Genomic DNA, 15152 nt, shown 5'->3' with positions numbered 1-15152 from the left:
CCCTTCAGCAGGAAGGGGAACGATCCCTGAATTTCCAGAGTGCAGCGGCTCTCCCGTCTTCAGGTCATCTTCAACTTTGAGTGTAAACTGGAGCAAAACACCTCAGCAGGAGCCAGGATGCTGTAGGGCAGAGGGAACTTTGGTTTCACTGGTGGCATCTGAGTAACACGGGAAGGTGTCTGTGAGTATTTCTGCAGTGCTGTTCATCCTGGATTGGGTTGATGGTACTCATGAGCAAGGAGACTAGAGTCACAGATGTGCCCACAATTCACTGCACCCCGAGGTAGACGTTGTGTTAATCATCTGAGCTCTGAAGAGTCCCAAAGTGCCACCAGAACATGGGTCTGCTCTAAAAGAGCCCAGTGACTTCTTCAAAACAACCCCCATCTTTGCATCTCAGGAGAGAATGACCTGAGCCATCAGTTCCACATCTTTTAAGCCGCGTCTCGTGCTTAAAAGCAAAACAAACTCTCAGGTTCTCAGCAGACCTGGTGCAACCACTTTTCTTTAACTCACCCAACCCCTGGGAAGCAGCCTGGCATGGGCATCCAGTTTGCCCAGGGAGGGAGGCGCACACTGGTTGCATGTAGCAGTGTCTTTTATAGATGTTTGTGGGGAAGGTGAACCACCCTATACCCAGTTACCTCTTAGCAGGTGCTTCAGGTCTTGGCGTGTGTTTTGGGGGAGAGAAAGGGGCACCAACCAGGCCAGGCTTGAGCTGCGTGCCTCCAGTGGCCTGCGGCTCTGCAAAACTGAGCTGGGCAAGCTCAAGAGGAGGAGGCTCCTCTCTACTGCAGAGCAGCTCTTGAGAGGAATAGCTGTTGAACTTAAAGCAGGCAGGCAAGACATTATTTAAAAACATGTCAGAAACTTGAGAATTGCTGGTTCTCTTCCATCATGGGAATATTACTTAGGTTTGTAGCGTGTTTTGAATGGATTTGGCTCTGACCAGTTGATGATTTTGCAGAAACCTCAGTGAAGATGTGGCAGAGCCGACAGGATGTGAAAGACGGGCAGGGTCTGAGCGGTTTGCAGTGAGGGGATGCATTGAGTGACTTTTGCTTTGACTTCAACAGCCAAGCCCCATGGACCCTGTGACTGCAGCAGTGCCATTTAATCTGCTCTGGCTCTGCAGATCACATCTAAGTTGCCTTGTTTCTTGTGTATTTGTCTCTTTAAGCTCTAAAAAAAAAAAATCCATCCTAGGAATTCAGCCTAGGGATAAAAAAAGTGTTATTTTTTGAAAGATTTGGGATTGCTTATGTTCAGCAGGTCTGCTCTTGAAGCTTCTCTGCTATCTTTACACAGTTTTATTTACAGCTCAAATTAAAGCAAGCAGTAGTTTTTAACTGGTACTGTTAATGTATGAGCTGTATATCAAGTTTATCATGAAGTCTGTTAGCAAGCTACTAGTCTAGTTTTTAATTTGCAGATAATCCTTCTCTCATTTATATGTTTGGGCTCTATTACTTTGGCCAGGGTAGGCGCAGCCATTGGAATCCATCCAGCTCACCTAACAACTTTCATTAAAGAAAATTGCCCTTGTAATAAAGATTACTGAGTGTGACAAGATTCCATAATATATTTTTTAAAGCCTCATAAAATTTTGTAGCAGTTAAGGCCACTTATTTGTTTTCTTTCAGATTTGCTTTTAAAAGCAAAAAATGACTTAATTGTGACAATATTTGCAATAGAGTGAATAAATATTTTCTGTTTGGGTGTGTAGGGGCCAGGGATAAGGAAATAAGAAACCCTTGTCTTTGAAAAGTAGATTTCACTGTGTTTTGTATGTTGTTTGTGAGATTGCGTGGAAATCTGTGATTCTTCAGTAAGGGGAAGGAGATGCAATGAAGTCTGCTCACTTGCAGTTCATGACACATAAGTCTTAACCTTACAAACCGCAGTAATAGAGTGTGGATGTTTCTGCAGCAATTCGGAACAGTGTGTCTTCGCATCATCCCTCCCGGCTGCCAGGACAGCGCTTGGTACGCGTGTCCCTGCGGCAGTGAGAACACCTGGGGGCTGGGGCAGCACCCGTGGCTTTTCCTCACTTCTGTCTGTTTGGCAATAACAGCCCAGAGGAATCGGCTGGGCTGCCTTCAGCTGTCACCACATGTGAAATTGCACGAGAGACCAGGAGAGTTCAGAAAGGTGTATGATGCCAAAATGTAAAAGGACCATCACACAGGTGGAAGACAAACCTCTGGGATCTTTCACAGTCTCGTATTCGTGTTTCTATCAAAATAAATCAGTTACAGAAAGTCTATATGGTTTTTTTTTTTCCATTGTTTTGGAGTGTTTGGGATTTTTTTAAGACTTTCCAGTGCTGTGTAGGTCTGGTTTACATAACATAAGTATTGTGGGGTCTGATCTTGCAAGTGTGTGTGGCTGCTGCTTGGGGAGTCGGACCCAGAGCTTCTGTCTGACAGTCACCTCCTTTATTATAACAAGCAGCCATGCTCATGTTTATCTTGTCTTGGGTAGATTAACTAAGCTGTACCTCCTGCCTTGGGCTTGGCTGATTTGTGCTTGAAGCAAGGATTGATTGTTCTCTTTTCTGATGAACTAATCTTTTGTGATAAACTAACAATGGCAAAGGATGAGCTGTGATGTTAAACAGTGGTGGGTTTTCTTTTCTTCTTTTTCTCCTCTTTTTTGTTGGCTTTTCAAGTCTACCCACTGCCTCGGGAGGAAGGCAGCTGCACTGATAATATATCTAGTCTCTATGGAAGGCCCTTATTTGAAAAATCTGTAATTGAGTGGACGAAATTTCTGGTTGCTTGAGAGGATCTATTCAGAAGAGACTTGAAAAGGATGAGGGAAAAGCGTGCTAGACAGCAAGAAGTACTAAGGGCTCTGTTGAGCAGGGAAACATATGTAGATATTGTGGGACAATTAGACTTGTCAGGCAAAACACTAAAATGCATTTGTGAGCAAAAAATCCTGGGGAATGTTAAATAAAGCTTTGAAAAGGGCATAGTGCTTGCTAGGAATACCTTAAAAGCAAAGAAGTTGGTTTGGGTGATCTTTGAAGGAAGGCAGGTGATGGCTGCTTCAAAGAGAAGGTGCAGAATGTGTTAGTCATAGGGATTTTGCCCTTTTTTTTCCTCCCCTGGCTAAAACCCTGAAGCACAATTGCTGGGTCAGCAGCATGGGGCTGAGTTCATCACTTAGTTAATTTACCCCTATGCTCTTTTTAGACAACTATTCCAATACCCAGCTTCCCTGGTGCCCTGTTCAGGGTACTTTCACACTGGTCACCTTTTCAGCCCCTGCCTTTCCTGCCTGCTTTGGAAGCCAAGGAAGACTCTGCTACACAGAACGCGGTGGATGTGTTCCCGATAGTCAAATCAAATAAACCTATGAGGTTGTTGGTATTTGAGTGACTGCCTCTATTTGAGTTTTGTTGTGTGAGATTTTAAGATCGGTTAATTGCTTAATTTGACAAACCAGCTTTTGTCTAGCGAGGCTTGTTTCCTCAAAGGTTGCCGATGGCGCTGGATCACAGTGCGTTAATGAGCAGTCCCCGGCACGCTCTGAATGGGGTTTGCTGTCAAGTAGGTCAAAATTTCAGATGCCTGAAGATCAACTCGCTAGTGATTAGGCCAGCATCAGCTCTTTGCTTATTTTTAGGTTTTTCTTTGGTGTAAAGACAGCTTTGTGCCCCTCACTCTTTATATAGACCAAGCTTTCTACATTCGTATCTGAACAATCTGTCCACTGTTTTGATCACTGCAGCTCTCCTGTTTGAATTCTTGTTAATCATGGTGACTGCAAGTGTCTGTGCTAATTATTCAGATGTGGCTTCAATCCATATTCAGTAGCACAAATATTTCAGTATTTAATTGCAAATATCTCCTCTGATAAGCATTTAACATAGGCATCCAAACATACACAGTGGCTGTGTCGACCTTGCCAGCTTGAAGGGATGTGTGCCGAGGCTTTTTGCTCTTTTTTATTTAGGTGTGAGTGGATGGTCACATTGTGTGGTTTGAAGAAAACAAACACAAATGCACTGATTGCATTTTACTTCTGAAAGTAAATTGTGCCATGCCTCTTCTGAGCTTCCCCAGTTTTCCACAGAAGTGTCCAAGAATCCCTGCCCTGATTGAGTTCTCCCATAGGTCTGCCAGCTGGCTTTTGATTCCTTCTGCTGCTCCTCTGCTGTTTTCTTCCCTCCTCCATCTTCTCCTAGTTCCTGCTTTTTTATTCTTTCTAAGGTTTTAGAACATCTTCAAAAGTCTTGGTTAAGCAGTTATGTTTAAACCCTGGATATAAAATAAATTGTTCTTGCTTTCTTTTTCCTGTTATTGCATTGGTTAACTGTTCAGGACATACCTCCAAAGCCACCTCCTCCTGGTAAAAAAGGAGCTGTGTTTTTAAGAAACCAGTTGTTACAGTGTTTAAATTTCTCATTTTCATACAGAACACCTGAAGAAACGCCTGGAAGATTACATGGCCCAGTTCCCAAACGTAAGAATCCTCCGAACCAAAAAGAGGGAAGGGCTGATAAGAACGCGGATGCTGGGGGCCTCTGTGGCCATAGGGGACGTCATCACCTTCTTGGATTCCCATTGCGAGGCCAACGTGAACTGGCTGCCTCCTCTGCTGGGTGAGTTTTGGTGCCATACGTGGCTGAGGGCTGAAGGGCTAAGGAGCCGGCAACAGGTGCTGGTGTTGAATTGGTTTTACTTGCACCTGCTGCTCTCCCCTCGTGCTGTAAATGGACAAAAGGAAGATGAAATGTCTTAAAAGGGAAAACAAAGAAAAAACAAACCAAACAAACAAAATAAACAAACATGTGGCTGTGTCCTTCTGTTCTGCTTCTGGTGGTGGTCACTGTCGCATGAGTGCCTGCTGTTTCTATCTCAATAGTTCTAGCTTGAATTAAGATAAATTGGAACAATTGCCGGAAAAGGAATGAATGGAAAGAATGAGTGTCGTTCTTAGACAACTTCACGTTTTGATGCTCTTTTCTGTAATTTCATGGTCAACGAAACCAGCAGGTACAGGTTTTCTAACATGTTTCTCCAATCTTCAGATCGCATCGCCCGAAACCGCAAGACTATCGTTTGCCCTATGATTGATGTTATTGATCACGACCACTTTGGATACGAGACTCAGGCTGGAGACGCAATGCGAGGTGCATTTGACTGGGAGATGTACTACAAGCGGATCCCTATTCCTCCTGAGTTACAGAAACTTGATCCCAGTGATCCCTTTGAGTAAGTTACTGAAATGCAGCACGGTAAAGGCTGGCTGACAAAACACCCTGTTACAGGTTTGGTTTACATCTCAGTGTAGTAAAAGTCAGAAGCTGGTGTTAAGCTACTTGCTTTTTGGCAGCTGTTTGCTTTGTTGGTTTAAAAGAAACGTGTTACGTAGTAGCTGTGAACACTCTCCTTTTCATTGCTATTTTTTGCCACCTTGATTCCTGCAGAAGTTGACATTTCATTTAAAACTGGTATGTAACACTTAATGTGGTCATTTATTACCAAGATCTTTCAGACATAACTTAGTATCCCTAATGCTCTGCTGAAAACAAGAAACCAGTGGCAACTTATATGTCATTCCCAGGTGGCAGAAGAAGAAAACCTAGCAGAATAATTAGAGCAATTTTGATTATTGCAGTGCATTGCAGAAGTAAATCTGTGGTTATGTTCTGCTGTTGCTGTGTTTGCCAACATTGAGACAGTTCTGCTGTCCTTTACTTCTGCAGTGTTCAAAAATAACCCAACAAAACACTTTTTGAGGTCAAGCTCCATGACTTGATCGGACTACTGAGACAGAGCATCCCCTGTGCAGCGTATGGGTCCCTCTGGGAGAGGCTTTGTCCTGTCACCTGATGGTGACTCTTTTTGCCTGTTTGGAGGAGGGACATTGGCTGCTTCTGAAGGGAGCCTAGTCTGATCCTCCTCATTTGCAAGTGGGAAATTAGTAGCTAATGCAAAACCAGCTGTTCAATGCTCAACAGGGCTGCAAACACACTGGGAACACTGGGTGGTGAAAATATTTGTCAAGTCTTGCTTTGTTTTTTAAATGTTTAGCTAGAGATCTGTATCTATGAATGTGTTTGTAATATGGAGTCTGGTTTTTCCTTAAGGTCTCCTGTAATGGCTGGAGGACTGTTTGCAGTCGATAGAAAGTGGTTCTGGGAGCTGGGAGGGTATGATGCAGGTCTGGAGATATGGGGAGGAGAGCAGTATGAAATATCCTTTAAGGTGAGCTATGTTCTCTGGAAATTACTTTTGTTTTGAAAACTAAAAATTGTTCTGAGGAACAGAATGTGAATGATCTATCTTGTCCTTGCTTTTGCGTGTGACTAAAGGTGAAAGAGCTGGGAGTAGTTTGGTAGCACACAGAAGAAACAGCGATGATGTGACCAGTCATTTGTGAGGGTCAGTTTTGGAGCATGATTAGCTGGGGTGTCCCCTGATCTGTGGTCACAGCTTCAGATCCATACGCTCTTCCCAGCAAGGGTAAGTCAGCTTGTGTGCAGCTCTCTGACTGTCAGGCTCCTTAGTCCTCACCCTGACAAGATGATGAAATACTCTCCTGCTTGAAGGAAGGATTCAGGCAGCTCAGTATTTGCTCAGTTGAGTACGTCAGTCCTGAGTTTGAGTTCCCAGAGATGAGAGTAACTTACTGTCTGCAGTCGATCCATCTGACTCCTGGCTGCAAGGAACCGAGACGATTAATTACCCTGCAAGAAATCCTCAACAATTGGAATAATAACGCTGTTGCTGGCAATGACTTCAGATCATTATCTGCCTGGCTTGGGGACAATTCTGTTACTGATTGCGCAAGCTGTTCAGTTGAGGGCTTTAAAATAAGAGTTAGCCAGCCGACCAGAAATGCATACTAATAGTAATGAGTCACTGTGACCTACGAAGATCACTGGTACCTGGGTTATCTCGGAATATGGCAAACTGAAATCGGTTCTAGGAAACCCACTGGCATGTCCCAGACCACTGACAGTTGGTGGTTTGTCTTGTGTTCAGTGGTGGGAATCATTTCCATAGCCTGGAGCAAACTGAGTAAAGATTTCTACATTAAAATCTGTTTGGGCCACCACACAGTTTCTCTTTCAGAGGTTGCGTATTTAATTTTATAGGTGTCTGGATGCCGCTGAACTAAGCCATTTGACCTCAGCACAGGGTGAGAAGATGGTAGTGATGCTAACGTACTGCAGTTTAGCTTCAGCATCTGAAATTCCTCATGTCTCCCCTGATAAACAGGTTATAGATGATCTCTTACAAAACAGATTCCTAAATCTCAATGCCTCTATGCATATAAAACTAGATTCAGCAAGCCATATTACTGTACATACGCACCATGTGCTCCTGTACAGCAAACAATGGAAGAGAAGATGTTGTTTTCAAGACAATGTATTTTCTTCCATTGTTTGCTCACCAAAAACACACACACACACACACACACACACACAAAAAACCACAATCACAAAACCAAAACTAATTATGTCATATTTGAGGTCCCTTATCCTCTGTAATGGTGGCAGGAAGGGGTGGCGGGTCACCCTTTTTGGAGATGCCATTGTGGTTAGAGCTATTTATTTTTGTGTTGCATGTAATGAGATGGTGTAACAACGTCATTCTCTGCAGGAGGGGCAGGGGCTGTGTTTGGCCTCTTTGCCTTGGCCCTTTTAGAAAGCGCTGGTTTCCCAGAGCGATGACAGCGGCTGGGCGAGCCCTTTGTCTCTAATGCCACAGCCGACAGTCGCACTGCTTGATCTGCAGGAAATAAGATGACTGCATTCAGCTGTTTGCTTATCCTCTCTGAAACACACTGTGGTTTATTTCAGTCCAGAGATGGTAATTTATGGAGGGATAAATTTGCTTTAATTAATCTCTGCAAAGACCCCTTTTTTCTTTCATTGTGCAACAGAAAAATGAAGTTTTAACTGAAAGAGGCTCAGTGTATTTTCAGAAATTAAGATAAATTGATACATTCATCTGTGGCTGATAGATTTAATAATTCTGCTGGAACTGCAAGAATAGAAGGTTTGTTCATAGAATTTATGAAGCTATGACATTTCCTGGCGAGCTTAGAGCTGCATTTTTACCTTTAGAAGCAAACTGAGATTTTTGAAGTTAAAGGGGCACTGTCAAATAATTTAAAGTTCTGGTTTGAGATTTGGGATACCTGTTTTCACATAATTTATTATTTAATGGGAATTCAGATTCTAAGTGTGTCAAATGCACAGCCTTTGGCTTTGACAAGGGATCCGTTCCTGTGCCTGGGGCTGTGGGTGCAGGTGCTCTTTGTGCTGCTGGTTTTCATCCATTCCAGCAGATCTGGCCTCCTCAAGCCTCACCAGGAGTAGATATTTTCTTTCATTTTCTTTTTTCCTTAAGCATATTCTTTTTTTGGCCACATATATATGGGCTGTGCTTTACAGTTTTTTTGCCTTTATTTTAAAATCCAGGGCTCTGTTGCTGAGAGACTGGAAGTAAACAAGTTTATTTAGGAGCCTCTTGCCTTTCTGTTTTGAGATGGTGCGTATTTCTGTCATCAGCTGGCTCTGCTTCCTTCTGTGAAGAAACTTCGAAGCGGAAGGCAAGCCAACAGAGAAACCATCAGTGTTTAGCACCTCAGAAAACATTTAGCTGGAGGATCGAACTCTATTAATAGCCTTGCTCCTTGTATAAAAGATGTACACTAAACATCACTAGAAAACATAGCAAGCTGGAGGGACAAAAAATATAGGTGAACTTTAAATTAGAAACAAACTTTCTAACCCAAACTACTGTGTCTGGGTCTTCTCAATCCCTTAAAACAGAAATTTCTAGACTAGAAATGGAGCCAATCTATCCGTTCCATATTGAAACAGAAAACACACGCTGCTTCTTTTTCTTTCTTGTGTATACCCAGAATAGCTCAGCCTGTAACCAAGGACTTCTACAGGTCAGGGATCTTCCTATTTCAGGTCATCATCCGACACCACGGGAAGGTTATGGTCTTGAGTCTGAGTCGCAGGTGTTACGCTTGTTCAAATGAGCCTCGCTGCTTCAGGAACCCTGTTTGCAGAATGCGACGGGCAAACCGCGCTGTGAACCCACGTGGTGTGAGAACCGTGGTGCAAGAACCGTTCTCCTCCCTCTCAGTGGGGGTGCTCACCTCGGAGTGCATTCCTCGGTTTTGGAGAAAGGGTTAACAAGCACACACAGCTGTTTGTGTGTGGCACTTGTTACCGTTCCATTCTGCTGCCCCCAACTACAGCCATAGTTTCTCTGGTCCGTTTTTGTGGGGTTTGGGAGCCACTTCCATACCCCTTCTTTTCTACAGTTTTTTCTGTCTTTTTTATCTTTCTGCAATGATGTGAACAAAACTTAATACTTTACCTGAAGTGACAATGTGTCTTTTCTAACCACAACTTCATAGCTCTGATTTTCTGAATGTTCCTGCATACTCCACAAATACCAACATTCTCCTGCCTCCATAACCTCTTCATTTTCTTTGAGATTAATATATTTAATTTGGAGCATTACATATGAAGCATTTAAACTGTTCCTTTCTGCAAATGCTGCTTTGTACAGCACTTATCTACGCTTGGTTTTATTTGCAATCATGGTGCCTCTTTTCCAGTATTTTTGTGGCTTCTATTCGGTTTGACTTATGTAATCTTCACTAAACTTCTTCAAACCTCTCTTCCATAAATATATAGTCTCTGATTTTTTGGATGTGGGGGAACAGAAGAGGAAAAATTATGTCTCTGACTTGTATAGGCATAAATATAGATGTACTCTGTACCTCAGGTCTTGAGTGGTGTGGTTCTCAGTCTTTTAATTGTACATTGCACTTCAAGAGCAAAGACTGAGAATCTGGAGTGTCTCTCACTAGGTGATAGATCACTTCAGTTTTAGAAATGTTTGTCTTGTAATTTAGAGATTGTGACACCTTCATAAAAATGAAAGGGCTTCGTGCAAACAAGCCATATTGACAGGTGCCCTGAAAAGAACAAGTAATGAAGGGCAAAGGGATGGGTAGTACTCGTGATCTTTACTCCTTGCTTCAGCAATAGGAAACATCCACCGCACTTACTCTGGTGATCGTAGATCACTGCATTATTCCAGATCCTTTTCCCAAAGTATCGACAGGGGTTGCTTCTCCTGATTTCCATAGCTGAAAGCACGTTGCGTGTTTTCCAACAATCCCAAGGGCTCCGTAGCTTCTCTCTGCGTATCTAACGCCTTCATCTCCCTTGCCCACATCGGCAGCAGATTCCTGATTCACATTTTGCCACCGGCCTCCTGGCAGGTGCTCACTTAGGACGCAGCTGCCAAGGGTTCGCTTCTGACAGCGTCCACTGAAGTTAGTGCTGACTGGGAGCCTCCAGTGCTCATTCCAGGCACATCCTCACACCGCTCTCCAGCGGCTCACGTTTGCCCACACTGAAACAGGCCAGGCATTCTGCTGGTTTTTTTGTGGTTTGGTTTTTGGTTTGTTTTATTTTGTTTCTAAGCCAGCACATGCTGCTTAATTCTCAGGCTCTCAGCTGCAGTACAGGGTGGCTTCTTCCTCCTTTCCTATCTGCTGATGCAGATATCAGGTTCAGCCCATTGACTTGGATTTTTGGCCTCTGTTCACGCTGGTGTGCTTGGCTCAGGTTCTGAAATAGCCTCCCACCAAGCAGCAGCAGGAAAGTGAAGCCTGGAATGTGATTTTTTTGGGAAGCGTTATCATTCCTCCGAAGTGCCCCAGACAGTAAGGAGGGGCTGTGCTGGTGTATGTTGTATGAGCGAAGGTGTTGTGCAAACACACAGATCCCAGTGCTTTTTGAGCTACTTTAATCTTTTATAGAGCAGTAAGTCCCAGCTGCAACAGCAGCTGATGCTTACAATACAAAGGATTATTATTTCCCTGAATTATTGGTTGTCCTTGCTTCTATCCTCTCACCTTGTTACGCAGAGAACCCCCTTGACTTCCCCACTGTGTCCTTTTCTTGCCACCTTTCAGTGTGTGCTCAGACAACCAACCAGCTTCTCTCCATTGGTCTAACCCCTGGTCTTTATCTTTGTTGTGGCTTGCAGAACCAGCTTTCTTTTCAAGGTTTGACTCTTTCCTTTGTGTTGTTTTTCTTTTTCCTCTCTTGGGAAGCATTGGCTCAATAAGGTTGCAGTCTTTGGAAACCATAAACCTTGTACACCCAGATAATTTGTGTTCAGACACCAACCACGGTATTGTATTGTGTGTTTGAGAGTAGAGGTTCGGCTATCTTACATGACATTGTTTTCTGAAATAGCAGAGAGGGAATTGGATCAGCATAACATTCCCATGTAGAGAATAGGTGACATATTATCTTGTGCTTTTCTAGCACACTGGCTGAGTCAAAGGCTCTGGAGGTGCTTTATGAATAGGGAGTTACAGGTCTCCATGCCACTGAGAAGATCACCAGTGTTGTTACTTTATTTTTTTTGCATATGGTTTTATTATTAGGATGAGATTATGGCCTTAGAAAAATCTCCCGCGGTATCACTTCAGTGTAGCTGAGATCTGTCAGCTGCTAGGTGCCTTGCTCAAAATGTAGATTGGTAAAATTGTGCCTGAGGAAGAAGAGAAATTTCCTGTTCTCTTGTAATGAGATCTGATTAGATCATTGTATAAAGCACTGCCTGCCTGACCAGCTTTAATTCTTGTTCTCACGGTGTTTTACTAAATGGCTGATTGAAATTAAGCGTGTCAGGCTCAAGCTCTGATGTTTACTGTCATGTCAGGGAGATGAGGCACCGTCTCACCCTTCTGTAAAACAACAAGAAGAAAGTGGCTCTCCACGCCTAAGGAGAACCCAGCAAGTGACAGCCGGTGTTATGTGAAGGCGCGAGGTGCTGCCCCACGAACAGCACCGGTTCAGCTGGTTGACAGCGCTGTATTTTTAGCAGCGTAAGTTCTGGCGTGTCATGCCTGTTAACTGTACCCTTGTTTAAAAACAACCAAGTACTGCTCACTGAGTGGAAGCATTCTCTCAGCTAGCTGGCACACAGCTATTTTGGGTTTGCTTCACTTGCAGTTATTCCTTGACAGACCCTTGGATGTGATTCCCCTGACCTTTAACTTTCTAAAGCTTTTGTTAGCAGTGTTTTACCAATGCATGTCATGCACTTTCCCTCTCCCCCTTCTTCCAGTTTTATAGATAAGGACTGGTAATTGTCTTTATGGAGGTTGTAATGAGTTCTGTCACCACACAAAGCAGCTCACTAATAAAATAAATCAAAGCAGCAATGAATGAAAGGGAAGCATGCTTTTAAAATTAGATTTGTACTGCAAGTGCCACACTGTCACTTGCAGCATGAGACTATTAAAAAGGCGCTGGGTTGGCAAAGTACCTTGACAGGGTCACTGAGCAGGGATTAGGAAGCTTTCCCTTGCCTCCACACAGCACTGGTAATTGAAGCATCGTTTGGGAGTAAATATTTTAAAGTATGATTAGGAATAGAGCCTGCAAAGCTGATCTTAGATTTTTACTTGTTCAGTAAGTCAGTTAAGTAGCTTTTCTTATCATATCATTACATGAGTTTCTGTAAGATCATCTCCTGTGCCTGGAGTCTTGTACCAGCTTGGAGCTCTTGTCCCAGCATATCATCAGTTTTGTCTGGGTCCCCACGCCCCCCATGCAGCACTTGGTAGATCAGTGCTGTCCCCATTGCCACCTTGCAAGCTCCGCAGTGCCAGGACCGCGCTGTCCTCATTTCTTGGGTCATTTAGGAAAGTTGTGTTTTCAGAGGAGACATGTTCACAGAGGCCTGTTCGAAAGCCTTTCCGTAGACATCAGGGCAGGTGAGGCATCCTGTGGGTAGGCAGCAAAAACCTGCTGTTTCATTCAGGCTTGTGTTGCACTAAAATGCAGCTGCTTGTGGACAGACGGGGCTTAGGTGCTGCAGGGTCAGAATTCGGGTTGTTGAGGAGCGTGTGTGCCCTGGCAACTGAGCTCTCAGCTTCTTCAGCTCTTCCTACAGTTTTTTTGTAGTTCCAAGATCTGTGGCAGCTCTCACAGCCTTGCACAAACCGTTTGTGTCATAGAAACACAAAACATCCCCAAATTCTTGTTTTCTCAGCCTACCTGTTAGTTTCCTAGCAGAGAAATCATTCAGTGGCCCTCTGCAGCAAAAAGCACAGCAGCTACGGAATAAGCAGCATTTCTAACTCCACTAGAAACATCACAAGCTGAGTGCCAGTTTCTTTTTCCATCTTCATCTCTTCTGTACCAGCCTCTCAAGACACAGCTGGGACAAAAAGATTGAAATTCTGTGGAAGGAGTGTTTGTCAACTTTCTTCTTGTCTCTCTCACCAAAACGACATGTAATTAAGTACCTTGAACTGTAGAAGTTGCCTGTGAAAAATATTCCTCTAACTGAGAGCAACTAACCTCCATTAAGTTACACGCAGTCAGCAAATGACTGTAATTGTAAGGGCCAGTAGACAGAGCTGAAACTCCAGAGGACTTTCATGTCAGAGCTAATAATTATGCAGCAGCCTTGGCCAAATATTTCTATTCCGAGCTAAGTATTTAATATTGTCGCTGTAGAATATTAATGGAATTGCCTGCTATGTGCGAAGCTGTTGACTAAGCTAATTGTACAGTGAACTGCGGTGGCTCAAATTAGCCACAGTGAATGGAGCGATCAAGAACACTGCAGCAGGCAGCAGCGCCAGCGGAGCTTCTTAAATACTGCTGCCTTTGGGGCGGTAACGTCAGGTCTAGGGACAAAATGAAGGGCAAGACAGTGTCGTGCTTAGAGAACTCAGAAAGTCATTTGTCTTGCATGCTGAAGGATACTTCTGTAAGTATTGATTAGATATATCTGGGAAGCGCGTATGAATCTATTTCTTAAACCTAATGAAGTAGATTGGCTGGTTTGGAAAACATCCCCTTTGGTTTCACTTGGACAAAACTATTACATCCGTGCTATAAATAAAGGATAAAAGAAAGTTGTGGCAGAGTGTTGGCACAAAGTGAAATCTTCCCAGATGGGGAAAGAAACGTCTGGGCCTCATCTCGACATGAACCAAGGCTTGAGGTCTTCAACTAGCAGTGTGTTCCAGTGACTTTCGGAGGGCTTTTTTAGAGCTAATTGTGCTTTCACCAGGCAGGGATTTCTACTGAACTTGTAAGGCTGCAAAAGCAATGAGTGCATGTCAGCAATGAAGGTACATGAGAGCAGTCATAACCACGGGGAAAAAGTAGCAGTTTCTTCTGGTTTTTGGCACTTGAACAGGCTCCTGAGTTCCCTGGAGTGTTTTGTGTCACAGATGACCCGTGCTACAGAGGTGCGTTCCCTTTTACAGCAACATTACACAACCTACACCCAGGTATTTTATGGCAGTGCAGTTTAACTATTGAGGTTACTATTGCTGTAATAACATGTATCAATTTAAAATGTGTCACGTGCTGTTCTCTGGGTGCTTGGATGTTTTCTTTTTTCCCGTTCTTTTCTCTAAAGAAGGCAAAATTGAACTGTTTAGCCATTGGACTTGATAACACTGGTGCTAAATCAAGGCTTGCTGCATGGCTGGAAGTGGGGAGTTATAGGATTTGAGACTAAGGCAAGGAGGGGAGGGTGTTACAGAGGGACTGTACTTTAAAGTAAAAGATCTGGTTTAAATTTTTTCATGACTTGAAAGTATTTCTCTTCTTCGTTTTTCTCCACATAACCAAGAGTGAACCTGTATCTCTGCTGTTCCACAGGTATGGATGTGTGGAGGTCGCATGGAGGACATCCCGTGCTCTAGAGTTGGTCATATCTACAGAAAATATGTTCCATACAAGGTTCCGACAGGAGTCAGCCTGGCAAGAGTAAGTGGCAATGACATTCCACACGACAGATGTCTGAGTGCAATGTGACCATGCTCTTGTCTCCTCTCACCCCACAATGGGAGGCAAATGTAGGCTTTGTAGTCAATAAATTGTACTTGTACAGTGCTCACATGAGCAGTTTTGCAGTGGTGAATGTGTAGCACAAAGTGAAGAGAGCCCAGGGGAGCTGCAGACTCGTGCAAACAGCTGCCGTGCTCCAGACATCAGCCATTCTGGGTGCTGGGAAGGGGCTTTGTGATCAGATGCTGGCTATGGAATCACCAATAAAAACAAGATATGGCTTTATTTGTCCAATACTTCAGTCATTTTATGGCTGTGC

The 15152-nt window shown here is 43.7% G+C and overlaps 1 protein-coding gene across 1 annotated transcript in view; it reads left to right on the top strand.

Moving 5' to 3' along the window:
- Positions 1 to 15152, top strand: part of GALNT10 (polypeptide N-acetylgalactosaminyltransferase 10) — an 83891-nt gene that overhangs the window by 56458 nt on the left and 12281 nt on the right. The window contains exons 5-8 of the mRNA XM_065848929.2: positions 4427 to 4612; positions 5042 to 5225; positions 6104 to 6221; positions 14705 to 14812. Of these exons, the coding sequence (XP_065705001.1) occupies positions 4427 to 4612; positions 5042 to 5225; positions 6104 to 6221; positions 14705 to 14812 (596 nt within the window). The remainder of the gene's footprint in view (positions 1 to 4426; positions 4613 to 5041; positions 5226 to 6103; positions 6222 to 14704; positions 14813 to 15152) is intronic.

Source organism: Patagioenas fasciata, chromosome 14 (assembly GCF_037038585.1).
Source record: "Patagioenas fasciata isolate bPatFas1 chromosome 14, bPatFas1.hap1, whole genome shotgun sequence".
Classification (NCBI taxonomy): Eukaryota; Metazoa; Chordata; class Aves; order Columbiformes; family Columbidae; genus Patagioenas; species Patagioenas fasciata.
The sequence above is the reverse complement of the archived record's forward strand: the minus strand, read 5'-3'. Positions and strand labels throughout refer to the sequence as shown.